Below are 27,926 nucleotides of genomic sequence, written 5' to 3'. Positions count from 1 at the left end.
CTATTGGCCGGGGATTTCCAGAGATGTAACATGGTTCTGCAGGACCTGTGAGCAGTGCAAAAAGGTAGACAAGGCAGGAGACAAGGTAAAAGCTCCTTTGATGTCTTTGCCTGTGATTGAGGAGCCATTTCAGAGGATAGCTATGGATATTGTGGGGCCTGTGAGTACCCCAAGTTCCACAGGGAAAATGTATATCCTAGTTGTAGTAGATTATGCTACTAGGTACCCTGAAACAGTGTCTCTGTCCTCCATTGAGGGTCCTTGATTACTGGGCCAGTACAGGAGTGTCACATGGGGCAAACCTCTAGACAATTTAAAACCTGCATTTTTGAGCATCTTAGTGATATTATAAAAATTGTTGCTCAACCAGTGCCTTATGTAAACTCACTCTTAAACAATCTGCTGCTTCATTTAGATTCAGTGCTACAGGTAAGATGTGTTATATAGGTTTTAATAAGTTTAATAAGTTAGATTAGCATGATAAATTAAACAATAAAGAACGTACTTGGATAGATCACTTGGGGGCTTTGTTCACTCCTGGATTGAATGACATCTTGTGATTGGTGGTGTTATTAAATAGAGGAGGGGTTATATAATTGTTTTATTTATTTAATGTGATGTCACATCTACACGTTTGTTTTAATGTTCTAACACTGAAGAAGGCCTTTTGGCCGAAACCAGCATGTTTTGAATGGAAATATCAATTTATGTGTAGACAACACAAAATAAATTGTTAAAAATTGTCGATGAAAAGTGCTGGCCAGTTTTGCTTTTTCCTCTTTAATAATTTTTTTGGCCTTGCACCTTGCCATACTTGTATGGAGTTTCCTTTGAAGTGTGAACCATAGGAAGAACCATAAAGTAATATGTTCAAACAACAGTTTTTCTTTATGGAGATCGCAATTGTACTTAGGAACGATCTCATTTAGTGGTAAAATTTCAAGCTAAATGGTGCCCATCTTGGATTTTCCAAGTATCTCCACATATGTCCAGGGTGTCTTCTAAGAGTTTACTCCAGAGTAGGAAAAGGTCATCCCTTCTTGAGAGGACTTATTTTAGAATCAATGCTGCCTGTATTGGCATGACAAACTAAATCTAGCTGGTACTTTTTCAACCTCTGACAAATTCTGGCTCCCTCCCCAGAAGTGAGGTGGCATTCCATATTCCAAGATCCAGTTCCATTGCTAGGGCCTAGTCTACCTTAATCAGTCATCTCCTGCCTAGCATCTGATTGGCATCAGATCTCACCTCCCTAGCATACCTATCAGTTGTCCAGATTTATGTAAAATGCCCAGATATTTGCCTCATAATTTTGGACTGCTCCTCATAAAATTTGAGGTTTTCTGGCAAATTACTGAGGACTGAAGTCACTAAATAATGACATATAGTGGAGTTTCAGACTTCATATCCTTCAGAAAATGCATGCTAACAAATCCTGTTATTCTAGCAACTTTTTAAGTTTATATAAGCAATATTTTAAATTTTCATGGCCTTTGTCCCCCCCTCCCATTATTTTAACCTTTGTCCAGATTTCTTGTACAAACAGGGTGAGAGGTATGCCTCCTAGCCTTCACTTTGCTGGTAGTAAGCTTGCACTGTGGCTCTACACAGATTATTTTGGGCTGAGCCTGGCTGGGCAACATAAATCACTAGGCCATCAGGCAATCACTGTTGATCACCACCACCAGGCCTGCCTCCAGGGCAGCATCCTTATTTGCCTTTTCTAGGTAAGGTTCTCATATAGTGTACATTCTGGGTGAGGGAACAATTTTTGCTGATGGCCAATCACCTCCAAGGAAGTGAAAGCTTCTGTGGCACCAAATGGGCAGTATAGAGATGTAGTGACATTAGCCTTGTGATATGTTTCATTAAGAGATATAAGGTGTAGAACATTACTGGGGCATCATCCCCCATTACAACAAAATACTTAGTCAAGTGTTTCCTGCTTTATTCATCACATATGTATATACTAATGCTAGGGAACTGCTTCTCATCTGATCTCTCGGTCTTTCAGAATGAAATTGCAGCTGTCAAGGTATACAGCCAGTATAACTTTCTGACAAACACAGAGAAAAAACTGCTAGAGTATTGATGACCTTGGGATATACTGACCATTAATGGTCTCACTGTTCCAAGAATCAGAATTATGGTGCTCAGAGTCAGAACTCTAATAGAAACCCAGATTGGTCAGCCTTCCACCTACTTCCCAGATTGTCCTGTCTAATGTGAACAGAAGCACTGTTTTCACCCACCCACTCCCAGTCTCACTGAAAACAGTCACGACAGCCAGATGTGCTTACCCTCCCTTATTATTTCAGGTATGGCTGGTGCACAACTCCTGCTTTGGTTGCTTTCATGAGTCTCTTTGGATGTTAATTTGCATTGCCATAAATAGTAGTATGACTCCCCTTCACTGAAATCCCTGAAAGCGCTGGATGGTGGAGAAAGGCAATAGTGGTTTTGCAATCACTAGAGATGTCAGGCCAATGAAATGCAAATGGCAATATTCAGTGTTATACCGAGCATACTGTGTTTTCAATACTACACTGAGTAAACAACAATGCCCTTATTGATTCACGACATACTTCTATCATCTCATGAGACCACTGCCTATTAATCAGTCTAGCTGTCTTCATGACAGCATTTTTGCAGAGGCTTCCTTCTATATCCCCTGATGTTAAGCTATACCCCCACAACCCTGAATTGCATATCTACTACATCTGATGTCTCCCTTTTCAAATAAAATGTGATAAATGCATTTCACTTTTCTTCATATTGGTGCATATTAGTTGATCAGATTAGTGACCTCTTTTCAGGGTAATCTGAAGTGCTATGTATTCTACCAGGGGATATTTGGCCAGGGCATCTTGGAATTTTCCCTACTCTTTTTGATAGGTGCCATGGGATTTTTTATAGCCACATGAGCTACTACCAGTTTGAGGGAACTTGCTTTAACATCTCATCCAAAGGATGGCACACTGGCATTGTAGTGTTATTAGCTTGAAAATTAATCCAGTCACCTCTAGGAGGAATAGAACCCTCAGCGTTCTAATTAAGTGTGCCACCTGTTGAGCCACTAACACTGTAACAGTGAGAACATGCTACTCATTTTTTTTTTATTCTGTTGAAAACTTTTTACTAGACAACTATGACAGTATTACCATTGTAAGCAAGCTATTCTTGGACTAGCTCAAAAATACATTTTATTAAAACCAACATTTATACTTCAAAGGCTCAACAAATAGGGAAGTTTGACTCTAAATAATAGATATGTTCAAAATGGTTAGGCATTCTTGAGGCAGTTTAGCTAAAACATGTACACTGACCAGACATCAGATTGTTTTTTCCTTTTGTCTTTTGATATTTAGAGAAGAAAACATTTTAGTCAGTCACAAGTAACTCAACAGCTGTCACATTCTATGACATGCTATGGACACCTTAACCAATCACCTCACATAGCGTACTACTTACATGCTCTGTGTTACACAGATTTACTTTGATCCCTGAACAAATTGCATAGGCAGCCTTCTCGTAGCTAAAAACCCGAACGTGTATAAAACCTGGGGTGATTTCACCTAAAATGAAAAAAAAGAATAAAGAATTTTAGCAAACAGCGAGAATGCTAAGTATTTCTGTCTTTAATGATAACTTTTTGCTTAATGAAAGAATTCTTCCTTTTCTGGTTCCATCAAGTACCAAGTAACATCATCTGCAAATAAATCCAATTTTTCTTGAACACCATACCAATTATGTCCATTAATTTCTGAGTCCCTTATTTTCTTTGCCAATGGTTTTAAATATAATGCAAATAACAGAAGGGAAAGAGGACATCCCTGTCTGGTTCTTCTGTTCAGGCATAACTTATCAGAACAGAAACCTCCCACTTTGATTTTTGCCTCTGATCATTCATATATTCTTCTACGTTATTGTATCAGGAAATGCAAATGCTTTCATTGCCCTACTCATAAAATCCCAGCTTATGCTGTCAAATACTTTCTCTGCAAGTCCCACCATTAGCACTGTCATTTTCCTGCAAATTGTTTCCTTCTGGATTTATCATTGTTCTATTAATGTCGTCAAATGTTTACCTCCATTCCACAAAAACACATTAGTCCATATCTATCAATTTTGACATCAGTTTTGCCATTCTTTTAGCCATTATAAAAATAAACACTTTATAATCATGATTTAAAATTGAAATGGATTAAAATGAAATTAAATGGATTACTCTCCATTCCCACAAATCTTAACCCTATCTGAAACATGGTTAAAGCCCCACATCTCAAACTCTGAAATCCTTTCCTCCATTACAATATCTACCAGCAAGACAGAATGATTAGAAAAGGTGGTGGTCACCATTATGTACTCCAAACAGGGTCTGTATCATAAGAGCAAATAGGAAAAACTGTGAACGCTCACAATCTCGAAAGTACTGGACCTCAAACTTGCTATTGTGGGGGGCACAACCCCCATACTCCCTGCTAAATATATATATATATTCCAACCCTGAGATTGCACTACAGTGAGGAAAGGGCAAATATTCCATTCTTCACTGTACCGCGATCTCAGGAAAAAGCACTTCAAGGTCCGGTACTTTCGAGATTGTGAGCATTCGTGGTTTTCCTATTTGCTCATATGATATAGACCCCTCCAAACACCTCAATCTATCCCCGCTACCCATAACTCATCCAAATTTCCCCCTGCCAAACTACTTATCCTAAACTGTCACCTTAACTCACAAAAGAAATTTGCCTTAGCTGCTATCTATATCCCACCATGTAATAACATTCCTATCCTCAAATCCGTACTCCCATGGCTATCACTCAATATCAGCTATGAAACCCTTCTGTTAGGAGATTTTAACATTTTCTGGTTAAACTATCTGCAACCAGCCCACCTCTCACCATCAACCTACATGGCTTTTATCAGCTACTTACTACACCTACTAGATTTAATAAAAGCAATAATAATAGTGCCACTCTTGACTGGATCCTAACAACTGACCCTAATCTGTGTCAAAACCCTACTACCCTACCAAACTACCTTAGCGACCACCTTCTTATCTGAGTTCTTAGGTACGCTGTTCAGATACCTAATTACCATCCCTATAAAGATTGTCACAATCTCTCTGCTTTTAACAGTGAGACCTTTAATCACATGCTAAACTCAATAGACTGGTCAATTCTGAAACCCATCCCTCTAAATGATGCTGTCCTTCATTTCTATCACACTTTTCTCTCCATCCTTGACTCCCTAGCACATCTCAGAAAAGTAAGAATCAAAACAATCCACACCCCCTGGCTTTCAAAAGATATACTCACTCTTATGAAAAAAAGAGACAGCACCTGGAAACAATGGGGAAAACAACTAAATCCCTTCTCTTCTCCAAATCTATAAACAACTATGTTGTTGTTGTTTGTCTTTTCGGCTTTTCCCGGTAAGGGGTCGCCACAGCTGAACTCCAGTCTGCTAATGATTGGCAGTAGATTTTTATGGTGCCGAGTTGCCAGCCCGACACCCAACCTTCAGCGAAGGCACTCCCATTCACGCAGGTCTTTTGGAGGACACTCGATAATGGAGAGGACATGCAGACTCCACACAGAAGGCACTCCCCGCACACTAGCTGAAAATCGAACAGGAGAACCTCTTGCTGTGAGGCAACAACGCAACTGCTGTACCACTGCAGCAGTCATCTACAAACAACTATGTACTTTGGCTAAGAAAACACATCATTATAGATTAGAAAAAATTCTACTCCAATGTCCAACTCATCCATAAGTCTAATCCCCAAAATTCTGGCACTTTATTAATAAGATCTTGCACCAATCCTTCTACCCTGATCCCTCACCAGACAAAACCCCCCTTCAAACTGCCACTCTCCTAAATTCATACCTCATTGATTCTATTCACAAACATGCCCACAATGATCAGAACAATAAACACACAATCCCCACTCCATATTTCATCAATAGTCCCTCTTTCACACTCAACTCCATCCCAATATCTTAAATCAAATCTCTCCTGCTTAAGCTGAAGCCATGCTCCCCATTTTCTGACAACCTTCTCCTCTCTTTCTTAAACTAGCTGCTCACTCAATAGCCTACTCCATCTCTATCCTGATTAATAGATCTATTCAAGAATCCACCATCCCAGATATATGGAAATCATTCTTTATCACTCCATTACACAAGGGAGGCAACAGCAATGAACCATCCAACTACAGACCTATTGCTATCCTCTCTTCGCTATCTAAACTCTGTGAAAAATCTATTCACAGACAGTTTCTTAAGTACCTCCTATATAATAATCTCCTAACCCCTACATAACATAACTTCAGACCCCATCATAGTACATCTACTGCCCTGCTGTCCTTTACTCATACTGTTGCCAAAGCCATGGACAAAAATTTGTTAATTTCTTGCCTCTTGCTTGACCTTTCTAAAGCATTCAATACTGTATCACACTCCGAACTTCTCAATAAACTATCACAACTCAACTTATTTCCCTCCACTATTAAATGATTCACTAGCTATCCCACTAATAGACAACAACCAGCAAGATGGCAGGTTACCTGCTCCCCTTACTTACCAATCCAAACTGGGATGCCTCAAGGCTCGATTCTTGGCCCTCTGCTCTTTAATATTTTCACAAACTAACTGCATACTTCCTGTACAGCATCCTGTCTGACACAATATGCAGATGACTCTACCCTTATTACCTGTTCTGACAGTTTCTCCAACCTCCTCTCTACTACTCAACATAGCTTCCTATCTGTAGAAAAATGGCTAAACAACAACCAATTCTAAATCCTAAAAAACAATGCTACTACTCTTTTTTTCCAAAACTCCTCTCTAACCTCAAAACAATCTTCACCATTTCTTCTCTCAACAATTCCATCATACAATTTGACCCACATACTAAACTTCTTGGTGTTATTATCGATGACCAATTAAAATTTGATACCCGTATTCAGTACTGTATCAAAAAGACCAATCAAAACCTCGGCCTACACTACAGACATAAAAAATACCTAGCCCCTGACTCTAGGCAGAAACTAGCTCAGGCCTTCCTCCTTCCATGTTTACTTTATGTCTCCCCCATCTTTTCACATCTACAATATTCCTTTTTGGCTAAACTCTGTCAATAATACTACAGTGTTGCAAGATTTTCTAGTAACCAACCCTACAAATCTGATCACTGCCATACACTAAAACAACTCCAGTGGCTTAACTTCCCCCAGCACCTGCTTCACTCCCAGCTGCAAACGACACATACTCTACTCTTAAAACCCCTTTCCTGTCCTGCTCTATCCTCACTAATATCACATTATACTCCTCCCAGAACTCTCTGTAGCTCTGACCAGTTCCTTCTGAACACCTATAAACCAAACAAAAACATTGGAAAAGTTCTTTACAAATATAGTATTTTCCATGCATGGAACAAAGTCCCCCTTAACATCCAAATAGTTTCTAACATATATCTCTAAATCCAAACTTAAAACGTCTCCCCTAAATGCCAAAACCTGTCACTGGAATGATGCCACTTAAATCCCACCTTGATACCTTACTACCTCTCACACTTTTAACACCCACCTATTGCAAGTGTCCTGTCTCATTTGCATCTCTTTCTCTTTTTGTTGATTATAAAAACAATTCTAACGTTTCTACTGCATGTTATGCACATTATTGTAATGTCATGTAGACTTCATTCTCAGGACTTCTGTAAATTTCTAATGTTGTCGTGTAAAGCACTTTATTGTAATGTTTGTATTAAACTCCATTGTCGGATGTCTTTCTTTTTTGCAATTTTGTAATAACTGTCTGGAGCTTTTCTCCTTGAGTCTCCATGAAAACAGGCCACTGGCTTAGTTGGACTAACCCGGTTAACAAATGACAAATAAATAAATGGGCCTATATGAAGCTGCATCAGATGGTTCTGTATAGTCTTTAGGTATTATAGCCACCACAGTTTTGTTCCAGGATGTTGGTGCCTCCTCTTCTTTTAAAGTACTGTTAAAACCTTCCAGATCTTTATCACTTTATTTCCTCCTATCTTCCTTTCTCTGGAATGCCATTTATTCCTTGAGACTTCCCTGTAGATTGGTTATATATCACTATTTTTATCTCATCTCCTCCTATCTTAACTGTTAGTTGTTGAGCACATCTGCCTCTAACCTTGGTATACTCAAGTCTTCCATAAACATTTCCATTTGTGCTTTTTCTTGATTTCCCAACTTCTCTGCTTTATATCATTTTTCATGAAATTCTTGAAATATCTCTAATAACTTTACAGGATCTCTGGTTATTTTTCCTTTTATAAGTCTGGCAGCAAACTCTCCTATGCTGCTTAAATTGTTGTACCACAAGTTTTGTGCTCTGGAGTTATTATAAAAGAAAAAAAAAATTTGCTTACAAGCAGTCTTTCTAATGTCATACATATTATCCAGGTACTCCCTTATGTTCTCTTTAGCACTCTGCAGTTGTGCCTCTTCTTGTTCTGTGAGATTTCCTTTATTTTGTAAAAGTTTAACCTTTGTCAGTCCCTTAATTCTTACTACTTCTTAACCAGACCACTTTTTCTTTTATTTCTACCCTATTTCTAAACTCCAATTTTATTTTATCCTACTCACAAGCTATGACTTCTGAAGTACTTTCTATCTTCCCTAACTCTAGGATAATTTACACTACTCATTCCTTAAATTCATCTCTTTTTAACAGGTAAGTGTCTCATCTTTACTTCACTGCCCTGAAATTTTATGTTAGTGGTTATCGGTGCATGATCTGAAATAGTTATTGGCTGTATATCAAAGTTCTCAATTAAATGGACATGTTCCTGTGAAATAGAATTTCTGTCAAGTCTGGCCCAATTATTGTACCTTGGGTAATAATACGTAAATTCACTTCACGTTTCTACCACCAAATTCATGTCTTTAATACCATATATTTTCATAAATTTCTTCAGAAATCTACTATCGTTTGTTATATTTCTCTTTCAAGCCCCCCCAGATACGTCCTCATTTTTTTAAATCAAATTCCAATTCCCACCTATAGGTAATATCCCCTGCTGAAAACTAGTTATTTCTCCCCAAATTTTTTAAGCTCAAAAACTAGCAGTTTTAGGTGTAATATAAATGCATGCCAGCGTAATCCTCATCCCTTGTCAGTAACCCCTCACCACCACATATTTGCCATTATTATCTTTTTTTTTTCTTCTATCACTATTGGAACTCCTATATCAATTAACTTAAGTCCTCCTCTTTTCCTTTGTCCCTGATATTCTGCAGAATATCCATACTGAAATCCTTTCTTTATCAAATTCACATGCTCAGGTCTTTCCAAATGTGTCCAATAAACACAAAATCAACCAATGACTGTAAAGGCAATTGCAGAAAACAGCTTGCCAGACCGATGTTACCACCAACTCAGTTTATTGAGCACTTTCATCAGAATCAATATCAGACTTCATCAGAATACTGGTACAATCAATAATAACATTTAAATGCACACTCCTGCTTCCCTATTGATCATTCTCACCCTCAGTTAATTACATTAACTCTTAAAGCAATGCTGTGCTACAAAACTGTAAAAACAAATGAATATATAAAAGTACAACCTTAATGACTAAACCATATATAAAGGCAGAGACAGGGGGTGGCAATGGGGACATGCTGTGCCCCTGTTTTTGCCAACATAGTTTTGGCCCAATGGGAAGATCAATACATCCTTGATTCACCCTACAAGGACTGCTGGGCCCTGTATGGGCATTTCCTGAATGATGTAGTACTTTTTTGGAAGGGTGGAGAAGAAAAGCTTAATGAATTTTTTGATTATATACATTGAACAGCCACTTTCTTGAAGTTCACCATGGTTGTAGATAAAGACATGGTTAACTATCTGGATGTTACCATCAGGAAAGACTAAGACAAAAATATATTTACTTCACACCTTCATAGAAAACCAACATACTCTAACTCTCTAGAGAAATACCACCAAAGACCAGGAATTAAAACCTCCAGCTCAATATCAGCAAAAGTTCTTTAATCCAACAAAAGATGTGTCAAGTAGCAGCAAAACAATCTCTCTTAGTACCACAGCTAGAACACAGCCTTTACAGAGTAAATTACATCTGAAAAACATCCTTTTATATAAAAAAATTAACTATTAACTAATTAATTAACAAAGCACTAATTCAATAATACAATCAATTAAATAATAAAAAGTACTAATGATTTAAAAAAAAACTTACATTTAAATAAAACTTTTCCAGTTACATTCTTTGTTCATCCCTTTTGGTTGTAATGTATCATATTTCAATATAAAAATTGATTCCTTTTCCTCAATAAATATTTAATCATATTTTCACTTAGAAATTTTGGCTTAATTTGTTCTAAAACTGATACTTATAGACTGCTAAACTCTCCCTGGTGTCTCCTGTTAAAGTGTTCAGCTATTGGACTTATAGCCTTGTTATTTTTAATGTCCCTGATATGTTCCTTTATTCTTTCCCCTAAACTTCTTTTGCTTTCTCCTATATAAAAGCTCCCACAGGAACATTTAGTGGCATAAACAATGCCTACACTTTTACATGTGAAGCACCCTTTTGTTTCGAACATCTTACCATTTATTCTTTCAAAAGTTGCTACTACATGCTGACATATGCATTTGACATACGGGATAGTGCCAACCTCAGCTAATACTCTTGCTATATTCTCCACAGGTTTTCTATACGTACCATGGACCAAAAAAACTTTCAAACTGGGTCCCCTTTGGTAGGAGAATTTTAACCCTGCCTCTGTAAGAGATGAAACTTCCCTCCTCACTATATACCAAAAATCTCTCAATAATTTCTGTAGCTTAGTAGAAAATAATGTATATTTTGAAACAAAAAATAGAGTCTGATCTAGAGTTAGCGCTTTTTCTGTTCTCCCATATTTTTTACCATATCTTGTACCTCTCTCTTTCTCTACATCTCCATATATTCTGGCATAACTATCCAAAACTAATCTCTCATCCTATAGGAGATCCTATATCTCTTATTTAGGAACATAGTTACGTTTTTTTAGCTTCCCTTTCTGATTCCTGTCTATCACTGCAGAGTCCATTTATCCTCAAAATTTTCGCAAAGTGGTCTTAATAATATTCTAACTCTGTTGCATTTTGGGAGCTGGCATCCCATTCATCAAAAAAGAGCGTTAGTAAAAAGGCAATATGTAAGGCTAGCGAGAATGGTCTTGGATATAGGAGATTTTCTTAATGAGTGCAATGTTTTGAAAAATATGCTGGGTAGGAGGGGATACCTGGATGAATTTGTTCAAAATATATTAGAAGAAGTTAAAAGGAAAAGGGAGGATGGTTTCTTCAAGGCCCTATTGAATATTGGCACTGGGTCCATTAAAATAGGGAATTCTAGAGAGACTAGGACCTACAATAGGGCATTGATTTTACCATTTAGTACTGCTTTTTTATGAAATTCGTGAAATTATTTATAGGTTCTGGATGTTTTTTGGTATGGATCTTGATGTATTAACCTTGATCGGTGAAAGACCTGTAGTGGTGTATAAAAAGGACATATCCTTCAAAAGCATGTTAGAGAGGCAGAACAGAAGGACCATAGGTGGTGGTAGTTATAAATGTGGGAAGTGTTCCCAGTGCCACTATATGGTTGATAGTGACATGATTACTGTTAGGAACTATGGTGTTATAAGACCATCAAAAAATATTTTTGCTATTCTAAAGCTGTAATACATATAAATTTGCGCCAATCCTGTTAAGGATTTTATCTGGGGAAGACGAAGAGGGCATTTAGGCAAACAGTGTACGAGCATATTTATGAAATTAATCACAAAAATTATAGGAATGTGCTCTATAAACATATTAATGTCTATCCAGCACACACTTTAAAATTTTTTGCAATTGATCATGTCGACCTGGGGCATCAGGGAGGGCCTTTGGATGACTTTCTTGAATTTAAAAAATTGAAATGGCAGGTACAGACTAATGCATGTGAGTCACCAGGGCTAAATGATAGAATTTCGATTGGCCCTTTATTAAAATTGAAATCTGCCTTTTTTCTGTAAGAACCATTGTTTCATATATTTATATTTGTGATTTTATTAATGTTCATGAATGATTTATGTATGTTTTAGTCATCAAGGTTGTGCTTTTATATATTCATTTGTTTTTTACAGTTTTGTAGCACAAGATTGCTTTAAGAGTTAATGTAATTAACTGAGGGTGAGAATGACCAATAGGGAAGCAGGAGTGTGCATTTAAATGTTATTGTGGAGTGCACCAGTATTCTGATGAAGTCTGATATTGATTCTGATGAAACACTTAATAAAGAGTTGGTGGTGACATTGGTGTGGCTAGCTGTTTTCTGCAATTGCTTTTACTTTCCAAATGTGTCTCTTGTAATATTACTATTTGTGCTCTGCATTTTTTAATATGATTAAGCATTCTTTCCTTTTTGTCTATGCCTGTGAGATCATTGACATTCCAAGGTAATATGGAAAATGTTGCCTTTATTGTCAGAAGTCATTATTCCTACCTTTTATATATAGCAGCTTTTTTAAATGTCTGTTTCCAGGTTTTGTGATACATACACCCAATAATCTTTGGCAAGTTAATCCTTTATAAAGTTTTTTTTTTTCATATCATCAACATTGGAACCTATGTCACAGTTTGCAAGAGTTTTTGTTTTAATAATAACCTTCAAACAAAAAACAAACACACCCCATAACATCCACACACCATATTAACTTAATACAAACACACATGACTATGTACATCTTCAAATAATGAAGCATAACTCTGCTAATAGGAACATTTGTGCCAGATAAACAGCTGCTAACACAGGCCCTAATTAACCTGAAATTGAGTTTATCCATGCTAAGATACATTATTGTCCGTGCTTCTACTTAGACTGATTGGTGTCTCTTCTTTTTTTCTTTTCTTTTTTTTAATCATTATTCTTCCTTGCCATATATGAAAGCTGCTTGCATCATTTCAGACATCATTAACGTTTAGGCTTGAATAAACCAGTGTTCTGTCTTTTATTGCCCTATTATCAGTTGCCTTCATGAAAAAGTAGGAGAAAAAAGAAAAAATGCAGTCCTCTGTTGCAGCATGAAAGACAAGCTGAAACATTTATTGCTAAAAGAAAACTTTTCACTATATTTGATGTCCTCATAATTAGTTGTTTCCACATAATATTTGTTATTATATTAAGCCAAGGGTCTTAATCTAGACATTCATGTATGCAAAAGTAAGAGAAAACATATCACCTCTACATAAATTATGATCTGTGTACTTTACACACTGCTGCCCACAAGACCAACCCAAGATTATAACACATTAACTTAAACATGCTTTTCTTCAGCTTTGCTTCTCTTTCTGCACTGTAATGCCTACATTTCTTAATACCAATAAAGAGAAGAGGAAGGAGACAACGAAAAAGGTACCTGTTTACTTTAATAATTTTATCACATATAAGAATAACTAAAAATACTTTGTTATGAAATATGCAATTTGTATTTGTGAAAAGTTTCATAGAAATACTGTTGAGAAAAGAAACTGTTTTACTTACAGTTTCCTTCCTCTTCCCCTCCTTTCAGAGTCCTTTCAGACATTAATGACATGAAATGAGGCAAACGTTTTTCAGTCCCTCATAAGTTTTACAAAGTCAACAAAAGTCCACTATTTCCACTTATTCTTATCAAGATGTATTTCACAAATGTGATTGATGGTTTGCAGTCTCACATTTACTCAGTAATTTCTTAGGGTTCTTGGGTTTTTAGGTAATGAATCAACCCTGCAGAATGTAGGAAAATACCATTGTTACTGATGGGTCTTGATGCAGAACAAGCATAGACAGAATAGGGTAAATACCTTATCCATTATACTAATCCCCAATCATTCGACCAACCCCAACTATTTGCATGTTGGTCTTCCTATCCATCTCCATCTTCCTAAGTCCAGATTCCAGTTCAATTCCATGGTACTCCTAATTTTTGTGGTCAACTCATGTGCTTTTCTCTGTCTCTCAATAATTTTTATTCGGACTAGTGGAAAAGGTTTCACTGGCACAGTTTCTCTGTGTGCTTTATTAAAAGAAGAATGAGAAGCAGAGCCCCCTTCTACTTGATGGCTCATTTCTTGTTGGACAAACTTTTGCATTTCCTCCTTAGCCTGTTTTGCATCAGAAAATGACTTTGATCCTCCAGGTAAAAAATATTCTATAGACAGCTGAACACAGTAGGTTGAATCTTACACCTGCCTCTCGATATTCCCTGATTAACTAGAATAAATGTGTTTCTCATCAGCCTGGAGTACAGTAAATAATAATTTCCCACAAACAGTCTACTGTCTCCAACTTTTAACACTTTGCCCTTTTACCACACTTTTATAAAGATCAAGTCCTTCTGCTAGTAGGTTTGCATTTTTAAAAATAAAGGTCTTGGCTGATTTCTCATAGCCATATTTAGATCATACACACAGTGTCCCTTTCAGTTAACCGTTCCTGCTGTGGAATACCAGTTGAGTTGCTTATTTGTGCCTTCATAACATTAATGCAGTCTGTTCCTTCTAATTTCTCTGGTACAGCAGAAAATCATAGATTTTCCTACCTACTCTGTCTTCTAATTCTACCATTTTTGAAACATCTGTTTTTGAGCAGTCTCATACTCAGCCAGCCTTTTTTTAATTTTGACCTCTGATTTTTACATTTTTATCAGCTCATCTGAATATTTGTTTAAAGCTTCTTCCATTTTTCTATCCTTCTGTTATTTGAGTTGATCTGTTCCTTCAGTGTTTTGTTTATTTTAATCAGGTCTGAGCACATTTGACCTATTTTTTCCTCTAGATTACTGGAAGCCATGTTTTGCACCAAAGCTGGAGCTTAGACTGCTTTTTGCTGAACAGCTGTAGGATTCTTCCCAGTCAATATTTTCTCTTCACCTTTTCCAGTTGCTTTTTTTCAAGCTCTCTTAGTTTCTTCTTTGCAAGCATCTAGGGAGTGTACTTACTAGCCAGTAACTGAATTTTACTCAGCCTAATAATATCTCTGCTTGTCTTTTCTCAATTTCTGTTTTCACACTGGGAGAGCTGAGGTTACGGTGTTGATCAATGTACAGCCATCTTGGAAGTCTATGCATGCTGCATTTTAAGCCAGTTATAAAAATTTTCCAACAGTTTAAGCACTAGTAGTTGTTTATTAATATTATTATTATTATTATTATTATTTTATTTCTAATAGTTCATGCACCATTTGAAATTGTCACCTTTGTTACCTTATGTGTATTACAGTCTCCTGGGCTGAGCCAGAAAATCTTGATTGGTATTAAACCCAAAATGAAGATTAAATAAATAAAATAAAAGAAGATATGATAGTATTCATTAGTTTTCCGGATGATATAAACTATTGACACACAGATAAATTTTAAGAAATTGAAAATGTTCCCTCTGGTTAAACATATGCACTAATAATATAAAATATTTTGTCCTCATTAGCAATACCACATGCAGTAAGCTAACAAAATGCAATAAACTGTCAATGAAAAATAGAGTACTTGTCTGCAATGAGTCATTTCTCACTACAACATGAGCCAGTGGAAGCTTCCATGTTGTGAGGCACTGGTTAATTATACTGGCAGAAAGGGTACTGTGAGGGAAATTGTTCACCAAGTACACCAGGAGAAGACTGAAGTGATGCTCGACTACCACAATGACAGATAGAGCCTTCTTGTAATATAGTTATTTGTACTAAGAGTCCTTGTATAGCCTATCCATTGAAGTCACTCGCCTTATGAAGCTATGAATTTGAATGTGAAGGGTGGGTATCTTTAGAACTTGTAATGAAGTTTGAGAAGGGGTTCTCAGCTTACCCAACTCCACCTGTATAAGTAGCAGGCCCCTCTTGTAAATTACCAAAGTCCGTCAGATTTTTTTTCACCATGGCTAGAGAATCTGATGGGTAATTTGTAGATACTGTGAACAGCAGATGGGTGTGCTTTTCCTTGGAAGGGGATCTATGTATTCTTCTCTCATATTGTTGCAACTGTTTAGGTCATCAATATGAATCACATTTCTCTCTCTCTTGGTATAGCTACCAATTTACCAAAGTGACTCATGACTTTTTACTTGGCTTCCATTTTAAAAACTAATTTAGGTACTTCAGACTTTGCTGGGCTGACTTATAGACAGCTGGGTAGAATGGACTGATGAAGTTCCATTGTGGAATCAGGACTGAAGAAAACATAATACTTAATCTTTATTGCTGTTGGGCACAGAAAGGTGAGGGGCAGGTTATGCTGAAAAGACAGCATCCAAACTTCTTCAAAGATGTTCCTTTTTAGCATGATTTCAGTAATGGCAATTGAACTGGTTAACTATATTTGGCTGCGTGAAGTAGAACCTCTTTAGCCATAAAGCTAAGCAGCTTCGCTATAATATGTTTCAGCTGAGTGTCTGACCTGGGCTGAATTTTTATGAAAATGGTGTGCTTCTTCTGTAACTGGCTTCACATTATCCAGTAAGTTTAGAGACTTTAGTACCTGAAGGGTAAGAAATGTTTCCACATTTCAACATCCACTCCTTTTGTTAAACTACTAGCTGGAAATTATTTCTTCATTTTCCAATTACTCTACTATGAAGTGGTTAATAGCACATTTGTGACTGTGGACTTGTAGTTCCTGGATATGGGAACTTTGCAGAATGACTGTGGATTAAAAGAAAGCATTTTTGCCTGACAAACAGCTTCACTTTTGACTTTTGTTATATATACTCGCTGTCTTTATGTCTGTATCATCTGCTAATATTTTGGGACTTGTACTGTCAAAACACTTTGCTGGAGATGATAATATCTTTTTATGGTGCACTATCAGGTTGCAGGTCAACAGATGAGATGATACCAGCTGTGCATTGTATTGTAAATAGGTTCATAGCTTAATGGGACCCACTAGGCTATTAACCTGTGAGGATCTTTATATGCCTAGACATTCATTCCCATGAAGTTTTTAGCCTTTATATGTTAAGGATCTCAACCCAGGCATGAGTAGAACATTTACATATTGCCCCTGTTCACAAAAGGCAATGTTTTAAACCAGGGATGGATTTGTGGATAAACTTCCGTTCATACAGATTATGCTTGAATAGTGTAAAAAGAAATACTTTGTTTTATGTGAAGAGTAAGATGATTCCAAACACGTGGTATTTTGTGTGATGCATATCCATCCCTCGAATATGTTCTACTTCTCTTGCAAAAAAGAAACAGATCTCTTGAGAGGGTGTTTATGTTCCCATTGGATTTATGAATGTGCAGTTGGTCTGATATAGATAGAGTCTGTTGAGGGTCTATATGCAAGGTAGAGATCACTCTTCAGAAGCCATCAGTTCTTCAAGAAGAAGAAGGCTTTAAAATAGTCCACATAGTTTTCATGATTTAGGCCCTTGATTTTCTTAGTAAAAGTTTGTGAGCATTCAAGTTGTGTTAACTATGTGGACAGGTACATACCAAAGAGAGCATTATACTCAATGATTGGCTTGATGAGTATACAGTGGAATGATCTCATCCCTGGACCATAATGCCACACCCTTAGTAATAAACTGTGTAATGAAGAATACATTTCTTACAAGAGTGGATACATGATGATAAAAGGACAGTTCATTGTCTACATCATACCTTTCAAATATCCACATTTTCACAGAATGTCCAGATTTTTGCCTCATATTTTTGGACTGTGCTTATAAAATTTGCATTTTTCTGGCAAATCACTGATGGCTGAAGTCATTAAATATTGACATATATTTCAGTTTCAGGCTTTATATCATTTAGAAAATGCATACTAACATGCATTATGTTATATTTACAAGAGCAATATTTCAAATCTGCCCCTATTTCTGGTCTTTCATCCTGCCATCATTTGAGGCTTTTCTAGACTTCTTGCAGTAAGAGGTCGTGAGTTTGGTCTACATAGGTTCTCAGATCCCAAACTGCTGGATTGTTTTTCAATGATGTGTCATCAATGTGATAGTTACAAGAGATGTCTTGCTTGCTAAAGGATACTGTGATGATATGGGCAAGTGCCAGCATAGCCATCTAGAGTTTTGTAAAGAATGATATGTCCTTTGACTATCAAACTGATTTATACAAGATGCTTGTGTTTCAAATGTATTAGAACTGTATGTCATTTGTATATCAAACTGATTTTTACTGATGCTTGTGCTGAAAATGTATTTGTGAGGTTTGCTGTGTTAAACTGTATCAACAGTGGACTCTGCTGAATGAAAATAAATGTACATATATTATTGTAACTGAATTAAATGCATATGTTTTAATAGGGGACACTGGGACAGCAAAGGTTAACCAACTAACTTATTTTAAGAAAAATAAAGGAAATGTAAATGAGCTGTTAAACCATTAAATAGCATACCACAGTGCTGAATAGGACCAGAGATGCTAGGTCTGGAAAAAGAGCCTTTGGTCATTAGCTCAGAAAAAAGAGGGGAAGCCACAGGCACTGCCATAAGCATTTAGATGTTTATTGTAACCTTCTATGCTAAATTCCTGTCTCAGCTTCAAAGGACAATACTGCAAGAACCTAGACTCAGGTGACCAGATGAGGTCATTCTGCAGCCCTCTTAGAAACTATATTTTAGATATTACAAAGAGAAATCTCAGAATATACAGTATTTTGTTTGGGAACCTGACTAAAAAGATTGCCTTGCCCAAGTAAATTATTAGGGAACAGTAAATTCTCTTAGATTCACTCAGGAATATAGTGAAGCTTAGTTTAGAGATTGTTTTTCTTTATTTGTATGAGTCTGTCCATCAGAGTTAATTTCAATAATTTCTATGATTTGAAGTCTGCAGTTTACTGTAAATATATATTCAATATTTTCATCTTCTTTTATTATTTATTATTAAATATATTTAAAACTTTTATTGTGGCTGGTCCTTGTAGAATGTATTTAACCTTTGAGAGTACTTATATTTATTTGGTGACACTGTGTGGACCACTCAAGAAGGACTAACCGTCTCGGTCACTTACTACCATCTGTATTAGTATTAATATTACACAGTATAATTGGACACCCTTTGCTAAGGGCCTCAGAGTAGCTGATTGTGGAGTGTCCGGTGGTGGAGATAACTGCCTTATAGTCTGGGCAGAAGGGGTCACAGCTAGTAAACTTGTGCCAGCCTTTCCCAAGTGTGTGTGTGTGTGTATGCAAATCAAATTTCAAAGTGTGTGTGTGTGTGTGTGTGTGTGTGTGTGTGTGTGTGTGTGTGTGCATGCGTGCATGCATGCATATGTGTGTGTGTGTGTGTGTGTGTGTGTGTGTGTGTGTGTGTGTGTGTGTGTGTGTGTGTGTGTGTGTGTGTGTGTGTGTGTGTGTGTGTGAGATCTATTTGGGGCAGGGACACAAAGCACTGTTTATAGAGAGGGTGCTGGAGGGCTTGGCTAGGACACTCAGCTGTGGACCTTAAGATAGATCTGTACTAGTGGGGAATCATACTGGGGACCTGGAAGAAGACAGATATAGTGACATCCAAACCCTAGGCTGTGTGTGTCACCTGTGCGCTCTTAAGGGAAATTGTACTTGATGCAGAGAGATCTGCATCTGGAAATACTGAGTGCATCCATTTGTATTCCAAGTGCACATTCCTCTCCAGTGTCAGTGGTGAGGATTCTGTCTCCCTGATTGCTGGCCCAGTGTGGGGATGTCATATATTATTGGCAGTGATAGCCATCACATATTGTTAGCACTGGTGGGCATCACAGGTAACATTATACATTTCTTAGTATTTAGCTTTAGTCCATGGTTTTGTCACCAGCTATTTGATTAGGAAAGGTCCTCTTGGAGGATCTTGGTGTCTTCTTGGGAGTTTATGATGGCACGAAGTTTAAAGTCACCTGCAGACATAGTAAGCCATAAAACCTTAACAAGTATATTTTATCTTTGAGAACTAAATGCCAAAGAGGAGCGGCCCAATGACTGAACCCTGGGAGTGCACTGCTAGTGACAGGTCTTTTGGAGGAGGTACAGAAATCTACTCTAATTTCCTAGGCTAGGTTCTGTTTGTAAGGAAATCTGATATCTAATGAGTTACATAATGAGTTACATAGTGATTAACATTTAGCTGGGAAATTGTATCTATCATACCTGAGTGTGAGATGGTGTAGAACTCCTTTGAAAGGTCTAGATATGTGGTGCATACTGATTAGCCTACATCCATTGCTTCAGTAACCTTCTCAATAAAGTCAACCAGATTAGGTAGACAGTATATGCCCCTGAAAAATCCAAACTAGTTTGAGTTAGGAGTTTGTAGGTTACCGACATCATTATATATTAATTCCATAATGGTCCTTTCCATAGCCTTCAAATGAGAATTCTAAAAGTGCATTTGTCTGAGCTCTTCATAGGTTCATAGGTAGGTACTCGCCATCGGCCCAAGGGCCTACATAAGCCTAGCCAACAAGGTTCCCTGGCTTACACCACCCAAGAAAGATATTTTCCTGTGCCACTGTTGAGCAGAGACACAGAAGTGATCCCCGGGGTGTATTTCCTATTTCCCATCCACCCATCAAGACTTTTCTTGAAGAGTGCTAATGAAGAACTTTGCTTGACATAGATAGGTAGCCTGTTCCAGAGTATGGGAAGTCTCTGGGACAGGAATCTATCTCTCCAGCATGTCCTGTTTATTGTGGTGACAAGGTTTAGGTCCCTAGAGCATGTAGCTCGGAGGGATTGGGATTTCTTTAGGTGTAGCATGTCCAACAGCTCTGGGTTTGACATAGCTTTATATGTTAGGCAGAGATCACCTTGGAGTAGGCGATATGCTACAGAGTAAAGCTGGAGTTTCCAGCTGCTAAAGATGTCTTGTGAGGTACATTCCAAAAGGGGCATTGCATTCTATAATGTGTCTAATGAGTGTCGAGTAGAGGGGAACAATGACCTCATTTTTCCTGGATGAGAAGCCTTTTATGATGAAGTGTACGACGTAGAAGGACTTCCTGACTACTGTGGCAATGTGACTATCAAAGGAGAGACTACTGTCCACCTGGGTTGCAAGGTCTCTTATCATGCATTCGGTGTTAAATAGATTGCTGCGTATGTGGTAGTTCATGGGTATTTACCAAAGGGGATGACACTGCACTTTTTGGTATTGAGCTTGAGGCCATGGCTCAGACACCAGGCATCTGTCTCAGCGAGGCCCTTCTGTAGGATATCCACAGCATTTGGGGACTTGACTATGGCTCCTAGTTTGCAGTCATCTGTGAACTTCATAAGCCAGAGGCCTTCTGTGTTAGCCTGTACTTCAGAGAAGCAGATACCAAACAGGACATGTCCCAGGACAGAACCCTGTGGTACTCCACTTGTCACTGCTTTGAGGTCAGATTTGGAGTCTGCAACTTTTACAGTGTGGGTTCTGTCAGTGTGCCAGTTGTCAACCCATCTTGTGACCTAGGGATTTATACCTAGTTTAGTGAGTTTAGCTATAATTCCAGAATAGGGGATGGTGTCGAAAGCCTTGGCGAGATCAAGGTAGGCTGTGTGAACCACCTTACCCTCATCTACGGCTTTGGTGACTGCCTCAAATAAGTTGATCAGGTTCAGGAGGCATGATCTGCCTTTCACAAACCCGAACTGGATGGGATCCAAAGTTTGGAGGTTACCAATGTCTTTGTTTATGAGTTCCATGATGATACGTTCCATGGCCTTGCAGACCAGGCTCGTCAGGCTAATAGGTCGATAGTTCCTGGGATCAATGGTGACTCTCCCTTAGTGGAGTGAAATAACTGTTACTGTGCGCCATTCAGTGGGCACAAAGCCTGACGCGAGGCTATTATTGAACATGGTGCTTAAGTGGGGAGCCAGTTCATTCTGAAGTTCATGTCAAACACAGCCTGGGATGTTGTCCAGTCCCATGGATGCTGTGTTTTTGGTTTTAGAGAGTGCAGCTTTTACCTGTGTAGTTGTGATTACAGGGACTCTGCGTTCTTCCTGTATAGATATGGGCCCTTTAGGAGGTGAGAGGGGGGTAAAGTTAGCACTGAACCTATCTGCCAGGATGTTGGCAATATCAGTTAGTTCTGTAATTTTCTTGCCTTTATGCTGTAACTCAGAGCAGATCTGGGTGTTGCCATCGAGATTTTTGACATAGCTATAGAATGCTTTGTGGTTGTCCTTGGAAATAGTGGCAATTTTGTTTTCATAGCTAGCTTTGGAGGATCTTATAAGGGATCTCAGCTTCTTCCTGAGGCTGACCAGGGAGCTCTTCCACTCATGGGATTTTACTCTCTTTTGCAACAGTTTCTTCCTTCTGTTGTGCAGTTTGTTTATGGCAGTGGACCACCAGATTGGCTTTCTTTTTTTGGAGGATAGTGTCTCGGTTCTGTTTGGGATAGCACGATCCATGCACTCGTGTAAGTGCTTATAGAGTGCATTTGTGTAGGATTCAGCAGTTGTAACTCTATTGTCCATCTGCATGGGTGTCATGAAGTTCACCACTTCTGTCATAAGAAGCATGAAGTTGGCTTTGGAGAAATTTTTTACTGTGGTTTCCTTAATGGGGGGTGGGGGAGGGATATGGATATCAAGGGTGATTAGCTTATGGTCGGATCGGACCAATGAAGAGTTGACTTCAGGTGTGGAACACCGGTCACTCATGTTGGCAATGACTAGGTCTAGGATATTGTTGCCCCTGGTGTGGGTGTGGATAAGTTGATCCAGGGCATTGGAGTTTATGAATTCCAGAAAGCGTTGAGCTAAGGAGTTGGTACACGAGTAGTTTTCCCAGTTAATGATGGGGTAGTTGAAGTCACCCATTATTAGGGTGTTTGGTTGAACCCTCATATTTTCCAGTACATCAAGAAAAGAGGAGTGGGAATCCTAGGGCATGGTGGGGGATCTGTAGCAAGCTACAATTTGCATTGCAGTTTTGCTCAGAGTTAGTTGCACTTGGATAACCTCGGATGCATTATGCTGAGCAACTAGCCTGGAGGTGTGGATATCCTTAATGAATATGGACACACCTCCACCTTTGGTGTTTCGGTTCAGGTTACATGGCCGAAAAGTGTTGTATGGGTTATAACCTGGTAGTGCAGGGGTGCTCTCTGGAGCCTTGAACCAGGTCTCAGTCAGTGCACAGATATTGATGTTCTCCATTTTAAGGAGTGCCTCGAGTGAGTGCATTTTGAGATTTAGACTTCTAGCATTGAGTAGCATTAACCTCAGTTTTTGCTTGCCTGTTCCTGTTATGGTGGTGAATTTGTTATTTGAACCTTGCCTAAAAAAGGCACTATAGGGGCAGCAAGAGCCTTTGCCAGTATCTGGAATCCCAGGGGTGACAGGTGCAGGCCATCTGTGGCCCAAGCATCGTGGTCTGTCGACCATGTCATCCCAAGCAGACAGATACTGGATGCCCTTAGAATGACACCAGAAGCTTAGCCAATTGTTGAAGTCAATCATTTTGTTCTTGTACTGCAGTATAATTCTGGGTGATGGCAGAATGCTACTCAGGGCTAGGGTCATACCTGCCTGGGCTACAAGATCAGAGAGTTCTTTCATGTCTCTTTTCATGTAGTCCAGGGAGGTACGTCTCAGGTCATTCACACCAACATGGACAATGACAGAGTCATATTTGTACTTGTTGTGGACTTACCTGAGTGCATGGGTTATGTGGCGGATCCTGGCACCCAACAGGCAGCTGACAGTAACCTTCTCCTTGTTTAGCCTGGTGAGTGGGACATCAGTGTGCCTGATTATAGAGTCACCTATGACTAGTGTGTTGGGTACGTTGTTTTGCCTTATTGGCTGTGGTTGAGTGGCACACTGAGTCTGTGGGCTATGTGTCATTTGGATTGTGTTGGGGGATAGAGGTTGCTTGCATTTCTGCTTTGGAGGTCTCTGTTGCTTAGACAGATTATTATTGAGAGCCTCCGCGAATGTTTTTGTGTTACTATGTGTGGATTTTGGTGGTGTAGATTTAGTGAGACTATGTGATGATTGTGGTGCAGTGCAAATGTTTACCTTCTCCTCATGACTGTCAAGTTAAGTCTTGGTTGGAGAGAGCATTACCTCCAGTTTGGCTAGATAAGTGCATCTCTCACAGGTTGTAGTGTTGGGTGGTAGGATGAGAGGGTTGTCTGTGTACATGAGGCAATTTCTACATTGCCTCAAGATGCCCAGATTCATCTAATAGACAGGAGAGAACACCGGGAGCTAACCCTTGGACATGCCTGAATAAAAAACTATTTTCCTCTAGATAAGTGAGGAAAGTGCATGGGGGTGATCTGTGAAGTCTATGGGTGCTGATACTGCTCTGTCTCTCTCTCTCTCTCTCTCTCTCTGCCTGTAATCTGTGCTGGTCAGACTTGTTGTCAAAATGTTGTAGGTTTGGCATTTGATGACCAGCAAAGCTGGAAACACAAAGTATTTTGACACATTTAGTGTGAAGTCACCAACATTTCTTTATTTTCTGGTTTCCGGTCACATAAACCAGATGTATGACTTTGGACATAGCTGAAGCTGTGCACAAATCAAGCTAATGTTACAACTACAGCAGACAACCATGATCCACATTTCATAATAGGTTCAAGCAGCACTGAGGGTATATATCAGACCTCTCAACTGTACAGATTTTCGCAGAATGTCCAGACTTTTGTCTCAAATTTTTGGCCTATTTCTCATAGAATTGAGGTTTTACTGGCAAATAACTGACAATATTTGAAGGCAGAAGTCAGAAAATAATGATAGACATTTGAGTTTCAGAGTTCAAACCCTTTAGAAAGTACATGCTAATGCAAAACCTGTTATTCTATCAATTTTTACGTTTGTAAGAGCAGTATTAAAGTGCCCCTATTTTGGGGACTTTGTTCCCCAATTTATGTCTTTGTCCAGATTTCTTGCTCTGAGACATTGAGAGGTATGATACTACTCCTTCTGCTTTCCTCTGTACCTGTACCTCTCAACCTCTTAGAGCTAGAAATCTGGACAAAGCCACAAATAATGGGGGATAAAGGACCAAAAATAGGGACACTATTTAAACATTGCTCTTACAAACTTAGAAAGTTGATAGACTAACAGGTTTTCCATTAGCATAACTTTTCTGAAGGATATAAAATCTGAAAGTTAAATGTCTGCTATTATTTTCTGACTGCAAGGCTATACTCTAAGGCTAACTTCAAGTCCAAATTGGCCACATCCACTAAGGACAATCACAAAGTCTTCCTCACATAAGTCCACAATCTCAAAGGTAACACCCAAATCTGCTCTGAACTGGTGGTCAAGAACACCACATACACAAATGCCGTAGATTTAGCCAACCTGTTGCCAGACAGATTCAGTGAAAATTTCACCTCCCTGTACCCTCATCAGTAAACCAGGACATCCTCAGCACCTTTCCCCCTCTCCTCATCATCAGGGAGCAGTTCTTTAATGCCCTCTCAAAGGCAAAAAATACAGTCTCCATGGGACCCGGCAACATCCCTGGCTGCATCCTACATGAACTCGGGCATGAGCTCTCAGCACTATTAGGCACCTTATTTAACTAAAGCCTCAGCACTGGCTTCATCCCAGCTGAATGGAGGACAGCCACTGTCATCCCTCTACACAAAGGTGGAGCGTCCACTGACCCAGGCAATTATAGGTCCATCAGCCTAACTAGCCTGATCTGCAAGGCGATGGAACACATTAGCATGGACCTAATAAACAAGGACATTGGCAACCTTCAAACGCTTGACCCCACAAAGTTTGGTTTTGTCAAAGGGAGATCATGCCTATTAAACTTGGTCAACTTCTTTGAAACAGTCACCAAAGCCATGGACGAGGGAAAGACAGTGCACACTGCCTACCTTGACCTAGCCAAAGCCTTTCACACTATTCCCCCCTTGGGCATAATGGATAAACTCTCCCAGCTAGGCATCAACCTGTATGTTACCAGATAGGTAGCTAACTGGTGCACTGATAGAACCCACTCAGTCAAAATAGGGGAAGCCACTTCTAGTTGTAGACCCGTAACGAGCGGTGTACCCCAAGGATCGGTCTTGGGGCCTCTACTGTTCGGGGTATACTTTTCTGAGGTGAAAGCCAAAACCAGTGGTCTGTGGCTGACCAAGTTTGAAGAAGACTGCAAGCTGGGTGCTGTCTAGAATTCCCCTAGTGATGTGAACATCCTCCAAGAGGGCCTTATCCAAACTAATGACTGGTGCCAGGAGCATGGCCTCAAACTTAATTCCAAGAAATGCATCATTATCCGCTTTGGGGAAAATGGAATCCCCACTAATTATCACATTAATAACAATGTACTATGCACACAAGCAGTCGTGAGGGACTTGGGCACCCAGGTTGATAGCAACCTGACTTTTGACCACCATGTTGCCTCCGTTGTATGGAAGGCTTTTTACATGGCCCACCTCATAAGTAAGGGCATTTCATCCGGAAACAAGGAGGTCATAATATCCCTGTACTCCTCCCTTATCAGTCCCATTATTGAGTACAATGCCCCCTTTGGCATGTACCTTGCCAAGCACATGCAGCAGCTGGAGAGACCACACAGAGGTCCCTGACCAGGAAAATCCAGGGTCTCAAACACCTGTCCTATACAGATAGGCTAAAAGCCTTGTCTCTCTACCCAGTCTCATACAGACTGCTCAGAGGTGACCTGTATCTGGCATACAAGGCCATCTCAGACCCAGCCTTGATGGAGTTTCTGCATATCCATAAATCAAAATCCACTTGGGCAACCCACACACAAGGCCTCAACCTGGTCTGTGACATAAATAGAACTTGTTGGTGAGATAGATTTGCGCCCCAGAGACTCTGACATCTGTGGAATTGACTCACTCTCCATGTTAAGCAGAGTATCTCTCTAGCTCTCTTTACGAGGAACCTGGATGACTGGATGGGAAACAGAAAATACACCCCTGGGATCCCACCTGTGTCCCTACTGGACAGGGGAAACAAGTGCTGACTTTGTGGGAACATGGGCAAAATTCTTGGCTAGGCTTATAAGGGCCTCAGGGCCAATAGCCTAGTATCATCCTATGAACCTGTGCAGTCCTCAATGATTTGCCAGTGATTTGCCAGAAAACCACAATTTTAGGAGAAACAGGCTAAAAATATGAGGCAAACATCTGGACATTATGCAAAAAACTGGACAGTTGAAAGGTATGTCTATACCTCATCCACAAATAACAGTGGAGAAAGTTGTCTGATGGACTGACAAGAAACAAGTATAACAGAAATACTGCCAAAAGTATATAAGCTATGCGCTTCAATTACAATCCAGACCATTTTATGTTGTACAACCTAAGACTTATGTCTGTCTGACTATCTGCCTTTTATTGATTTGGAGGATTGTGAACCTGGTATGTGGAATGTATCCTCTTTAGTAATGACTGATGAAAGACATAAAGATAATGCATACACAAAAAATATCAGAAACACTGTAATAATATACCTTTGAAAACATTTAAAATTATCCATGTAGTAAATGAATGTAGGCATTCAAGGCTGAGTAACCACAAGCCTCTATAAGCAAAGCACTTAGTCTTTCAAATATCATCAGTAAGTTAAAACAGTATATACAAAAATATATACAGAGACATAGATAATCAATCTATACAAGCAAAAAGCATTAAATATACCTTTTTTGTACAAATGTTGCTAGGGCACTGGGGTAGACTCGGCATACAACCCATGGGTAAAAAAGATGAGTAGAATTATCTACATACAGTTCTCATGTTCAGCTTGAGGGCGGGACTGCACAGCTATAGTAAATTATAAAAATGCAAGGTTGGAAAAAAGCAGTGCACTAAAAGAGTATTCTACTAAACACGCAAGATGGGTAGATGGGAGAGAAAGTATTCAGCAACTGTTTTTTCAGTGAAATAATACAGAAGAGTGACAGTCAAAGCAAGCACGAAG

The 27,926-nt window shown here is 38.9% G+C and overlaps 1 protein-coding gene across 2 annotated transcripts in view; it reads right to left on the bottom strand.

The window, feature by feature from the left end:
- Positions 1 to 27,926, bottom strand: part of LOC122791251 (intelectin-like) — a 210,593-nt gene that overhangs the window by 34,616 nt on the left and 148,051 nt on the right. For both annotated transcript variants that reach the window (XM_044058925.1, XM_044058926.1), the window contains one exon: positions 3,472 to 3,575. In XM_044058925.1, the coding sequence (XP_043914860.1) occupies positions 3,472 to 3,575 (104 nt within the window). The remainder of the gene's footprint in view (positions 1 to 3,471; positions 3,576 to 27,926) is intronic.

Source organism: Protopterus annectens, chromosome 17.part0 (genome assembly GCF_019279795.1).
Source record: "Protopterus annectens isolate FY-2018-M chromosome 17.part0, PAN1.0, whole genome shotgun sequence".
Classification (NCBI taxonomy): domain Eukaryota; kingdom Metazoa; phylum Chordata; order Ceratodontiformes; family Protopteridae; genus Protopterus; species Protopterus annectens.
Note: the sequence above shows the minus strand (reverse complement) of the source record. Positions and strands in the feature narration are given on the sequence as shown.